General features: G+C 36.2%; 1 protein-coding gene across 1 annotated transcript; it reads right to left on the bottom strand.

Annotated features, from left to right (window-relative positions):
• Positions 1–5796: 5796 nt before the first annotated feature.
• Positions 5797–11457, bottom strand: LOC104233751 (uncharacterized). Its single transcript, XM_009787190.2, has 5 exons — positions 11031–11457; positions 8890–10097; positions 7848–7994; positions 6897–7013; positions 5797–6807 (listed from the first exon to the last, which is right to left on the bottom strand). The coding sequence occupies exons 1-5, from the start codon at positions 11323–11325 to the stop codon at positions 6175–6177; spliced, it is 2400 nt and encodes a 799-aa protein (XP_009785492.1). The 5' UTR covers positions 11326–11457; the 3' UTR covers positions 5797–6174.
• Between the last annotated feature and the right edge of the window lie 524 nt (positions 11458–11981).

Here is an 11981-nt window from a genome sequence, read left to right as displayed (position 1 = left end):
ATTTTTCTTTATCAATTTGAAAATCTTTTTCAAAAATCCTAATTCAGCACCTAAAGTTGAGTAAGTAGGAGATTCATGAGGTTGTTCATAATTAACTTTTGTTGGAGGGGCTGTTTCTACAGAATATTTAGCTTGTGGGATCCTAGAGTCAAAATTAACAGTTTCGATCCTAAAAGGAAAGAAAGATATTGAATGTTTTCCAAACTGAATCTCAGATTGTGCCGAAGAGGAAGAGACGGAGACTTTTTGTCTAAGGGACCTTTGGAACAAAAATGGCTACAGATCCGCTAGAATATTGTTGGATCTGAGAGACCGTAATATTTTCTGGTTTCTCAACCTGAGTAGCATCTTGCAGTAACTAGTTTTGTGGTAGAGAAACTTGGCTCCAAGAAATTGGTTTTGGTATTGACAGATGAGATCTTTGAAGATCTGTTTTGAAATGAACAGTTTCACCTTTATGGAGGGTTTTCATGGCTCCAGTATTAAAGGCTAAACTTATGGCTTTATACTGTATTCTATAAATAATTACTACTAGTAAGGATCCAGTTTCAGTTTTATAATTAGCTGTTTTAATATTAAGAGTTAAAGAATCTAAAATATTTCTATCTCTAAGAGACACCGTAAGATTAGGAGAATAATCAAAGTAAATTGGACTACTATAGAGGCTAGTTTCTACCATTCCTAGGAGGAAATCATTGTAGTCTAAAAATCTAGAATCTCTAATATAGATGAATAAAGACGTGTCTAGACCTTCCCTAAACAGAGGTCTAGCTGCAATCTGTACTAAACCAAAATGGAGATAATTATATTTTGGTATATATTTTTCTATACAGTTAGAGTTTAAAAGTTTGATTTCCTCATGATCTGATTGAAGAGGAATGGTTTGCTCAATTGTAGAAATATAGTGATCACTGGTTAAGGACCATCGTGAAGACTAGTAAATTGTGGACTGAGGATATTTAGGGATCTTCCGGTCATCAATTGATTACTGTAAATCAGAAAAGTTAATTTCTTTTTTGAGTTTGGGATTGGAGGAGGAGGAAGATGAAGAAGTTGGAAAAGAGAAGGAATTTTTAGAAGGTGAGGAGAAAGGGTGGAAGAAAGTCATTGCTTAGATCTGCAAGTAATTACAACAAAAATAACAATGATAATTTTAATGCTTCATGTTCTTGGTTCGAGAGACCATTGGGTTCCATAAGGATAATATTCAAGTTCTTAACTCAATATTATGTAAAAAAAAAAAAAAAAGTTACATCTAAAATCAAATCTATGGATACATGTCCTCACTTATATATATAATAATTAAATCTAATTATTTGTTAAGAAGTTGCTCTTTAGGATGACTCAAAGGTTATAAATAACCATCTGCAAACCAACTGAGAATTATCATATTTACTTTTCTCAGGAAAACTACTTACAGTGTAGATCCGGAAGGATCACAATGGCAACTTTAAGAGATTTCTTTAAAAAGTAAAAGATTTAAGAAATATATATAAAGGAAGTTATATATCTATAGATCTAAGTTTGATCTATCAATACCACATAAAAGTAAGTTAAAAACAAGAATAATTAATCCTTATTTTCCTCCACTTGCTAAATAAAATCAAGTCTGCTGCTGGAACTGGCTAGTTGTGCATTTGCAATGGACTTTTGTTATAAAAATAAAATTTGGACACTATCTGTTATAGCTAGATAATGCGGATGAGACAGAAACTACTTGTCTATTGCTGGCACATAGGCTTCGGATGAATCCCACATTTTGTACCATTTGCAGTGGCCTTGGAGGGCTAACCACGGTAGTCCTTAATGTCCTTCTAGCTTGTGAAAGGAAAACTTTTGGGAGTATATCCATGGAATATGAAATCTGTGAAAAAATTGGAGGAGAATGGGTATTTGCTACTCACTAGAAAACCTGTGGCAAAAATAATCATATCCTTCTTTTATTGGTGCTGGGAGGATTTCAGCTATATGACTATATGCAGGCCACTACTGACGTATAAACCACTAAAGAAATTCAAAGGTTAATTTTTTACTCCAGACGATGAACCATGAATATTTTCCAAGTTGGTTTTGGAAGATGAAAGCATTCATCCACGCTGCCTGGTAATCATAATAATTGTAAAACTGTGGATCAAAAGGCTGATAAAGACTTTTGTATTTGGCTAGATAGGTTCCCCATTCTTTTGGTGGGATTATTTTATTAATCCACACCGTAGTATGTGTGACATATGATTGGGTCTGTTTTTTTTTAGGGTTTAAACAAGCAGAATTTGGTATCTGTGAGAATGAACTCATAGTATTTTTGGGTATGTTTGTGGGCATTTCGAATGAAATTTGCTGAAAGACTAAGTATTTTCGTAGCTACCTCTTGGGTGTTGGAATGCCAAAATTCTGCTTCACTTTGAATGAGTGGATAGACACTTTCATCCTTAATATAAGTGGGTTCTCCGATGAGGGGTCTTTGTTTGAAGAAATAGGTTGTGGCACTGGTAAAAAAAGTGCCTAATTGGTTATGATTTTCGTAATGTTGGATAGACATTCAGTACCTGCAATGGGACTTTTAGCCTCCAATATTTTTTGTGTGGTGCTTCTAGAAACCACCTGAAGTGAAGAGGCCGTGTGACTTTGGGCCACCACGGAGTTAGAAGAAGATGCATGACTTTGTGCCACCACATTGGAACAATAATTTTTATACAATTGGTACTGATCTCTCAGTTGTTTCTTAAATAGGCCAGGCATGGTGATTTGGTCTTTAATTCCCATGAGTTGGCGACATTGCATGAATTCTTCATCTGTCCAGGGAGAAGACATGGTTTATGCTAGTTAAGTTTGAGCTTGTTGAGATTCTTCTTCATCAACTAGGCCTGCCAATTTATTTGGACTGAAAATTGGAATGGATGTTGAACTGTCTATTATATGAACTTGGGGGACTCCGCTCACGGCGTAGTCTGATGGCTTTCTGAATTTGGGTTGGCTTGGTCCAGTTGCGCCTTTTGAAAGTTGCTTGGAGGCAATTGAACTGATTTGTTATTTGGAAACGACATCTGTAGCAGACTGTTTGGGTATTGCTTCAGTAATATTTTCCTCAGACAAAGGAAGAGCAGGTATTGAAGGATATGAAATGTTTGCCTTTTTTTTTGGCATTTTATCTCCCCTACAAGAATTCTTGGCCAAGAAAATCTGGAATACAGTTTGATCTCCCTTTGATATATTCAATATCAAAATAAAAAATAGATAAAATAATTTGCCATCTAGCAAGTATATGTTTAGAAGCAAGATTTTGTACATCCTTTTGTAAAATAGATTTTGCAGCTTCACAATCAATTCTTAACAAAAAAATTTGATTTAATAAATCAGCTTGAAATCTAGAAATGCATAAAACAATTGCTAAATTATTTTTTAATTGTAGGATAATTTTGTTGGGAATTATTCCAATATTTTGATGTGAATGCAATAATTTGCTCCTTGTCATCTTTTTTCTGCTTTAAAATGTTGCTATAACCAATATCTGATGCATCAGTCTTAACTACTTTGAATGCAGAAGGATCAGGGAGAGATAAGCAAGGAAGGTTTTGGATTTTCAATTTGAGTTCTTTGATAATGTTGGTGTGGACTGAAGTCCACGGAGGTGGAGGTGTTTTCAACCTATCGTGGAGAGGTTTTAGCAATTTGGTAAGGCTTGAAATGAAATTTGATACACAATTAACACATTTTAAAAATCTTTGAAGCTGGGTTTTATCTAAAATTTGGTCAAAAAATTTGTCAGCAAATTGTATGGATATTTGGATAGGGACAATGGTTCCCTAATGGATAGTGTGCCCAAGAAATTAGATGTTGATTTGAAAAAGACTATATTTAGTTTTTTATAAAACTAATCCATTTTCTTTGATAACATTAATCTTTAGATGTTTAAAATACCGATCTATACTAGTAGAAAATATTAGAACATCATCAATATAAACAATAATAAATTTTGAAAAAGGACTAAAAATATCATTTATTATCCTTTAAAATTCAGAAGGAGCATTTTTTAAACCAAATGGCATTACATTTCATTCATATTGTCCAAATAGTACTGTAAAAGCAGTTTTATTCCTTTTCTTAGGATCTATTTGAATTTTCCAAAATTTTGATTTTAAATCTCACTTTGAAAAGATACTTGTAGCATAAAGCCTTTGAAGTAAATTCTTTTTGTTTGGAATAGGGTATCTAATCCAGCGAAATGCCTTGTTTAAAGGTTTATAATTGGTGACTAACAGAGGGACACCTCGTTCAATTTCAGAGTTTTTATTGACGTAAAAGGAAGTACAACTCCAAGGGGATTTGCTTTGAGAGATGATGTGTTTTTCAAGAAGATCATCGATTTCTTTTTTACAATGAATGGTTAGTTCGTGATTCATCTGGATGGAACGAGCTTTTGTGGGGATGGTTTTTTCATCAAAGTCAGGTTCGTAAGAGAGCCTAATAATGTGTTTCTTGCGATTTCAAAAGGCTGTAGGTAAATCAGCACAAAGTTCTTCTTGGATTTTGATTTCTAAAGTTTTTATATTGGACTGGAGAGAAGAATCTCGAAGTTGCTGTTGTAACCTTTGGAACGCTACTTCTTCTTTGAGAAAATTGATCTGTGCTTCTTTACTTTTTATGGTAGACAAGAACTTGGCCATTGGTGGTCTATCAAAAGGAAGAAAGGTTCTACCTCCTATACGTTCGATTAGAATGCTTGTTTTGTTACTATAAAAGGTATGAGCTCATGGAGTACCTAATATAACTGGATTAGTAAAGTCGCTTACTAATAGGCAAGAATTTGAGGCTGGCAATAGAGAATTTCTTAGGGAGGTTCTAACTTCAACATTGGAAAGGTTGAAGCTAATTTCTAGTTTCCCGCCATTAGCAGGTCTAAGACCTTTGGGTTTTTCAAAGAATTTGGTTGTAATGAGCCCTTCTTGTATACAGTTAAGATCCGCACCTGTACCAAATAAGGCAATGATATCCAAAGTAAATGACTTTTTGACAATTAGGATGACTCTCATATGCCATTTTTTATGGAAATTCTGGAGAGGGGGTTGATAAATGATGACTCAAAGGTTATAAATAGTCATCTGCAGGCCAACTGAGAATTATCATATCCACTTTTCTCACAAAAATTGCTTACAGTGCAGATCCGAAAGGATCACGGAGCCAACCTTAAGAGATCTTCTTTAAAAAGTATAAGATTTAAGAAATATATATATAAAAGAAGTCATATATCTATATATCTAAGTTTGATCTATCAATGCCACATAAAAGTAAGTTAAAAACAAGAATAATTAATTCGTACTTCCTCAATGGCTCTGATACAATAGAAATGATTCTTCTAAAAGAAAACCAAAATTGTTTTTACACAAAAAAAAAAAAAAACAACTGTTCTATTCGACGAACATGTTTTGAAAAACAAACCAAAAGCAAAGAATTTGCCTTTTGCCCCAAATGACCAATTTAATGTACTTATGTACATGCTATATAAATATATCGCCACTGTGAAAAATTTAATAGTTATTAGTAGTTATCTGCGACAGGCTATATTTTTTGTGAATCCTACTTGTGACCGAAGGAGACACAGCTCTTGACAATTTGAGGTGCACAGGACTCGATAAGGCACATTAAGGGATCGTTTGGTATGAGGTATAAGAAGGTATAAAGGTAGTATAAAAATTTAATGTCACCTTAATACTCTGTTTGATTAGCAAACCAGGTATAAGTTATTCCGGTATTAATTTTAACACCGGGATAACTTATACCTTATAGAACGTGGAGTAATTAGCACGGGTACAATTTATACCTTCTTCTTAGAAATTATGCAATTATTCCTAATACAACAGACCAAATAATGAATAAACAACAATCCCAGCATAACTTATCACACTATAACTTATACCGGTATAAATCGTATTCCAACCAAACGACCCCTAAAGCTTATAGCATCAGCTAGGAGCAAGAACAATATCAATACTGAGTCGAAGGACTCAACGCTGCAAACAAAGGTTGTTATATCAATACTCCATGCTGCACAAGATAAGCTCATTTACAAGCAAAACAAAACTTTGGAAGACAGCAAGATTTTTAATTTCGTTTCTTTTTGCTCTGCGTATTTCTATTCTTTTTTCGTTCACTCCTATACCTATCTTCGTAACCTTCTTACTGTGTTGCTTGATTTACCATGTACACATTGCCCGACTCTGCAAAGGCCCTCTTGAGTAGACTGAAAGCACCAACGATAAGCAACATCACTACTACCTTCTTTGATGCGAAGACCCTGAGATTCACCCTGAAGCCATGCTTTCTCATGAACCTCACCCCAGACACGCGTAACACGAGAAGCCAGGAAATGAAAGAGCACAACACAACTTTAATCATCTCCGTCGGTCCACATACACTCCTTGCATCACTGGACAAGTCAACGTATGACCAAGAAGGAGCCTCTTGGCTGTTATCGACCTGGCTCAACCCAAGACTCTCGTTCAACCAGCCTGATAGCTTTACAAGCACCTTTGCCAGCCACGCGATTTCATCATCTGAGATGGGCCGCTTCATCCAATCACCCTTGTATTTAATATCGGCCATTGTTCTGTTGCCAAAACTTCTGGGTGTAAAGATTTCATCTCGCGAGTGCTCACACTGAACAATTTCTGGCGTATTCAGGGGCTTCAAGATAGGGCCACCAAATAACTGGCCAAGCTCAGATTTTAGTCTGTCCAAACACTGGAGGTTTTGTGTAAGATTTTCCCCACCAATTGATTGCAGTTCAGATTCTGCTCGCAATACAAAGAGCTGACAAACAGGTTGGACTGAGTTAGTAACATATATACACAAGCACAACCTACATGGAACGGATATCTAGAGTGCTAAATATTGATCACCTGAAGCAACTTTTGTCCACCATCTTCACCATCACTGAAGAGTCGTAAATCTTTGTTCCAGTTCTCATGCAAAAAAGAACCATCAGCATCAGTTTCAGATAGGCCGTCCTCCCAGTCCTGACACAACAGGAAAAGAACATAAGAATTGTAAAGAAGTGATATTGGAGCTCACATGGATAAGCATAGAATTTAGCCTTACTAGAAAGGTCACACAAGAAAGACAATACTTTATGGAAAATCTGATGGGCCTTGGGGCTTGGGCATGAAGAATCTCATTAGACAAACTTGCACATTTATATTACAAACCCTTAATCTTCGTCCTAGAACACTTGCCATCAGAGACAGTTTCTCATACATTTCCCGGCGCATGACCTATTTTAGGAAGACGATAATAGGTTTCATAATGGTAAACGCAGTACACATAAATCACTTTCTTCATGAAAAGAAACCAAGATTCAGGCCCTACAAACTCATTTCTCCAAATGGCCCAGACAGGTAGGTTGGAATTTTGCAAGTGACGATCGGAAAATATAAATGAAATAATATAAAGTAATGCTTATCTTTTTCCTAGTTTCCATTCATTACTTTAAGGGAACTACACACCATCTACAGGTATCATACTGTACTATTACAATGCAGGGCTCATCATCATCAACAACAACAACAACAACAAAAAACTCAGTGTAATCCCATAAACGGGGTCTGGGGAGGGTAGTGTGTACGCAGCCCTTACCCTTACCTTATAAAGGCAGAGAGGCTGTTTCCGATAAACCCCCGCTCAGGGAACAATGGAGATAAGATAATGCAGGGATCATCACTTGCTGACAAGATGCTTCTACCGGTCAAATGAGAGTACATTCCAGGTAATAACTCTAAGAGAAAAGATCAACATAAAGTGCGCCAGCTGCTATCAATGAATTAAGCAACTGGTAAGAAGAGAAGTTACAGTACCTGTAATTGCTCACGAATAGCAGGAACATGTCTATGCAAAGCATTAAGCACTGATTTAGATGATCCAGTTGGTTTCGAATGAAATACAGTGTCCACATTTTTTATGAGGTCCATTAGTTCTGTGGATGAGGTTAATATTCTTATCACCTGCATAAAAAAACATAGTTTAAGAAGGGATGAGAAGAACGAGAGTAAAATAAAAGCATGTGGAGTACCTAACTAATCTGATAGTCAATCAGGATAAAGACAAGCAACAAACGCAGAGTTTAACAGACCACTGGAAAGCAACAACACATGCTCTGAGAAGCATATGATTACAGGACTTGGCTCAAAATAATTTGATCACCAGCTCCCGGCGAATTCTAGTCTGTTGACAATTTTTTCATAACATTAGCAAAGTCAAGATCCCACAGCTCAAGGCTCCTATGTCATCAGATCTTACAGTTCACCAACGTCCAAGTGTATCATGATTTATTGTTCTAGCAACGCAACTAAGACAAATTTCCTCTGTCATCTAACATCATGCGATTTGTTATGCCAAACTCTTAAAATGACTCATTGCATAGCAATTGTTTCATCACATATGGCAGGCATCTAGGCCGATCTGTATGTTTCATTTGTTCTCCAATTACTTATCTATCTTAGTGCAGGGAATGTTTATATTTCAGGTTTAAAATATGGAGCTGGATATGCAGTTGTGGATCCCAGACCCTCTAGGATCAAGGAATTGGGCAAAATCACTTCAAATTAACCCCCCAAAAAAAGGTTAAATTGGTATCTTCAGTAATTTCCAAAATAACAATCGACAGTTTCTGTTGAACTGAAACCACCAGACTCATGTTATCTGGAGCAGTTTTCATTTAGCTAGTTGAAAGTTAAAGAAGCCCTATCAGAGAAATTGATGACCAAACATGCCAAACTAAGACCGTGCACATGTCATGCATTCAGTCAGTCATTATAGCAACAAACACCCAAATAACATGCACTGGAAGCTTTCGTGCAATAGTAACCACCAACGGAAAGATGTGAAAATGGAACAGACCTTTGAAATCATGTTGACTATCACTTCTGGATCTGTATGAAGAAACTTGTGGGCGAAACCAATAAAATGCATGACCAAAGAGCTGTAGTATAAGTAGTTAGCTAATACAAAAACTTGCCAAGAAGAGGTATAGGCATGTGGAGTTGACTGGGTAACCTCCTTCAGTGTACTTGCATTAGACTTCCCCAAATTTGCATCAAGTTCTGCAAATTCTTCCATACAAATGGTCCAGGGCTCCAGGTAACTAACCCACAAGGTGAACACCTGTGATGCATTTTTAATAGAACTTTCCACTGGACAATACAGGAATGTCCTCAATATAAATCTGTATAATGGCCTCTGAATCCACGAGTTCCAAGAGTTACCAGAATCCACAATGGTAACAACATTTCTAGATTGAACAACGTTAAATGTCCCCCCGACTTTCCACCTAGGACTTTCAGTATAGTCAAACTGGTCAGTTCCATCAGTTGGTGCAACTGAACTCAGATTAAGATACTTAACAAACACATTTACTACTTCGCCTAATCCTGAAGTAGGAGGACTCTCACCCAGTACTGACCGAAAAGGGAATGACACACCAAATGATTTGCACAAATTCACAGGCAACGGTGAGAAATCATTATCAACTAACCAAAATTGTATTAGTGTATTAACCAAGAACTCTGCTTTTTCAACAACTGGAGTGTCATAAGCAAAAGAGTAATGAAGCAGTGAGCTCCTATATGGTTGATGTGCCTTCACATCACCCACAGGCACATATGCATGGAGATATGCATACAAAAGGCGCATATACAAATTACCCTCATTCTTCTGCTCCGTCCCACGTTTGGTGCTTGATAAACCTGGAATTGAATAAGCCCAATTCTCCATTCTAAACCTTCTGCTTCTCTTAACTCTTACAGTTTGAGGACCCTCGCTATTACCTCGACAAACAGGGTAATAGGTAAACCAGAACATGTAATATTCAAACACATTCAACTGAACCTGAAATGAAGAACCCTTAACTGAGTCCTCCTTCAACCTACTTTTGAACAAGGGGCATAAATCAGACAAAACCCGTGAATCTCTATCATTTTGAACAGTATAACGAACCCATTCGGGTAACCTTTCAACAGGAAATACATATTTAACTAGAGACGACCCATCTGCAGCCGCAATAGAAGATAGCAACACGCCATTGGGCGACAATAAGCTGAAAATTCTACCTGTAACCAACAACATTTGTTACCAAAAAACTAAAAAATGATTAAAAACATTGCATAACATAAAGAAACAGTAAGAAGCTTCTGGAATCAGAGGAGGATTATAAATTCACTTTGGAAATGTGTAATTTACTATAGCCAGCCAAAAATGGCAGATCAATCAAAATTAGTTAGCTGAAAACTCTACCATTAAACCAGAACATTTGGGATGATAAAAATAAAATGATCAAGAATATTATAAAGCATAAAGAAATTGTAAGAAAACGCCAGAATTCAGGAGGTTTAAAAATTAACTTTCATGATGAGTAATTTAGGTAATCACCAAATGACAAGAGAAAAGAAATTAATTAGATGAAAATTCTACCTACAACCCATAACTACTGTTAGTATAAAACCTAAAATTCTGAAACTCGAAAGGAAATTGTTAGAAAATTCTAGAATATGAAGAGGATTCACTTCACAAAATGAGTAATTTAGTTAGTGACCGAAAGAATGGCAGAGAGAACAAATTAAATAGCTGAAATTCTGCCTGTAAACCACAACATTGTAATGATGACAATATTAAGAATTAAAAAAATCCAAAAAGCACAGAAATTGTGAGAAATTTATGGAAGCTGATGATGTTTACAAAGTCGCATTTGAAACGAGTACATTTTCCACACTAGCAAAAAAATGGAAGTGAAGACAAAATAATTAGCTGAAAATTCTACCTGCAAACCGTAACATTCTAATGATAAAAACAGAACAATTATAAAAACATTCTAAAAAAAAATAGTTGTAGCTGAATATTTTACTTGCAAAGCATAACATTGTGATGATAAAATAGAGACAATTATAAGAAATTGTTCCTTTTCGGAACGACTAATCCGAGAAAATGGAAGGAAAGACAAAATAATTAGCTCAGAAATGGAAAGGCGTGGAGCTTGAGAAGCAAACCTGCGAGCTGAGAATCGTTGGATAAAGCGGCAATATCGATCCAGCCGGAAGGAGAGAGAGACTTGACGGCAGCCGGAGCAGAAGCTGAGTCGTCGAAGCCGAAGAGTTTACAAATTAGGGTTGGGAAAGTGATGGAGAAGAACCATCGGGACTGGTCAGGTGTATGCTTGTGTAAGAACGACTCAACGGCGTCGCACGCGGCGAGGATCTGAAGCGGAGAGGAGGCGGCGAGTACGGTGGCGGCGATATCGGAGGATTTCGACTGAGTGTCCGTTGCGTATAGACGAGACATCATTTTCGCATGACACACAGAGAGAGAACTTGATATGCCAAATTCAAAATGCGATGGGCGTGATGATAACAGTGAGGGTTTAGGAGTTTTTAAATGGGGGAATGCGTATGCAAATGGCGCCTTTATATAGGGAAGAGAAGACGGACGAATTTGGGTAATTCTGGAAACCCGTGGGTTTTACTACGTGGCGTTTCGGTCCTGCTTCTTTGTGATTTCCTTTTTTTGGGGTCCTACTATGAGTTTGAAAACACAGACTTTTGAATGCTAAAGGGGCCTGCTGTGTTTGGAAATTATAGTATCACTGTTCTTTATTGTCAATGGGATAAGAAATTTGAACTTCCAAATTTAATAACCTACGCGTTTGGATAATATTTGGTTGAGTTAGAAATGTAGTTAAAATGGTGATTATTTAAAAGTTAGTCTTGTTTGAATGAAAAAAGAATTCACACCATGACAAATCAATGGCATCTGAAAGGATAATGTTGAAGGGATTCATACTTTTAATTCAGATTGTATTTCTAAAAGATTTTCTGTATAATAAGGTAATGTGGTATAAAATATGAAATCATGGTTTTCTTATTCTTAATCAGGATCTTTATCTATTTATATCATGTAATATCTCTAGAAAACAAAGAGTGATAGTCTCTTGATATTAATAT

Source organism: Nicotiana sylvestris, chromosome 8 (assembly GCF_000393655.2).
Source record: "Nicotiana sylvestris chromosome 8, ASM39365v2, whole genome shotgun sequence".
NCBI lineage: Eukaryota > Viridiplantae > Streptophyta > Magnoliopsida > Solanales > Solanaceae > Nicotiana > Nicotiana sylvestris.
This window is presented reverse-complemented; position numbering and strand designations above follow the sequence as displayed.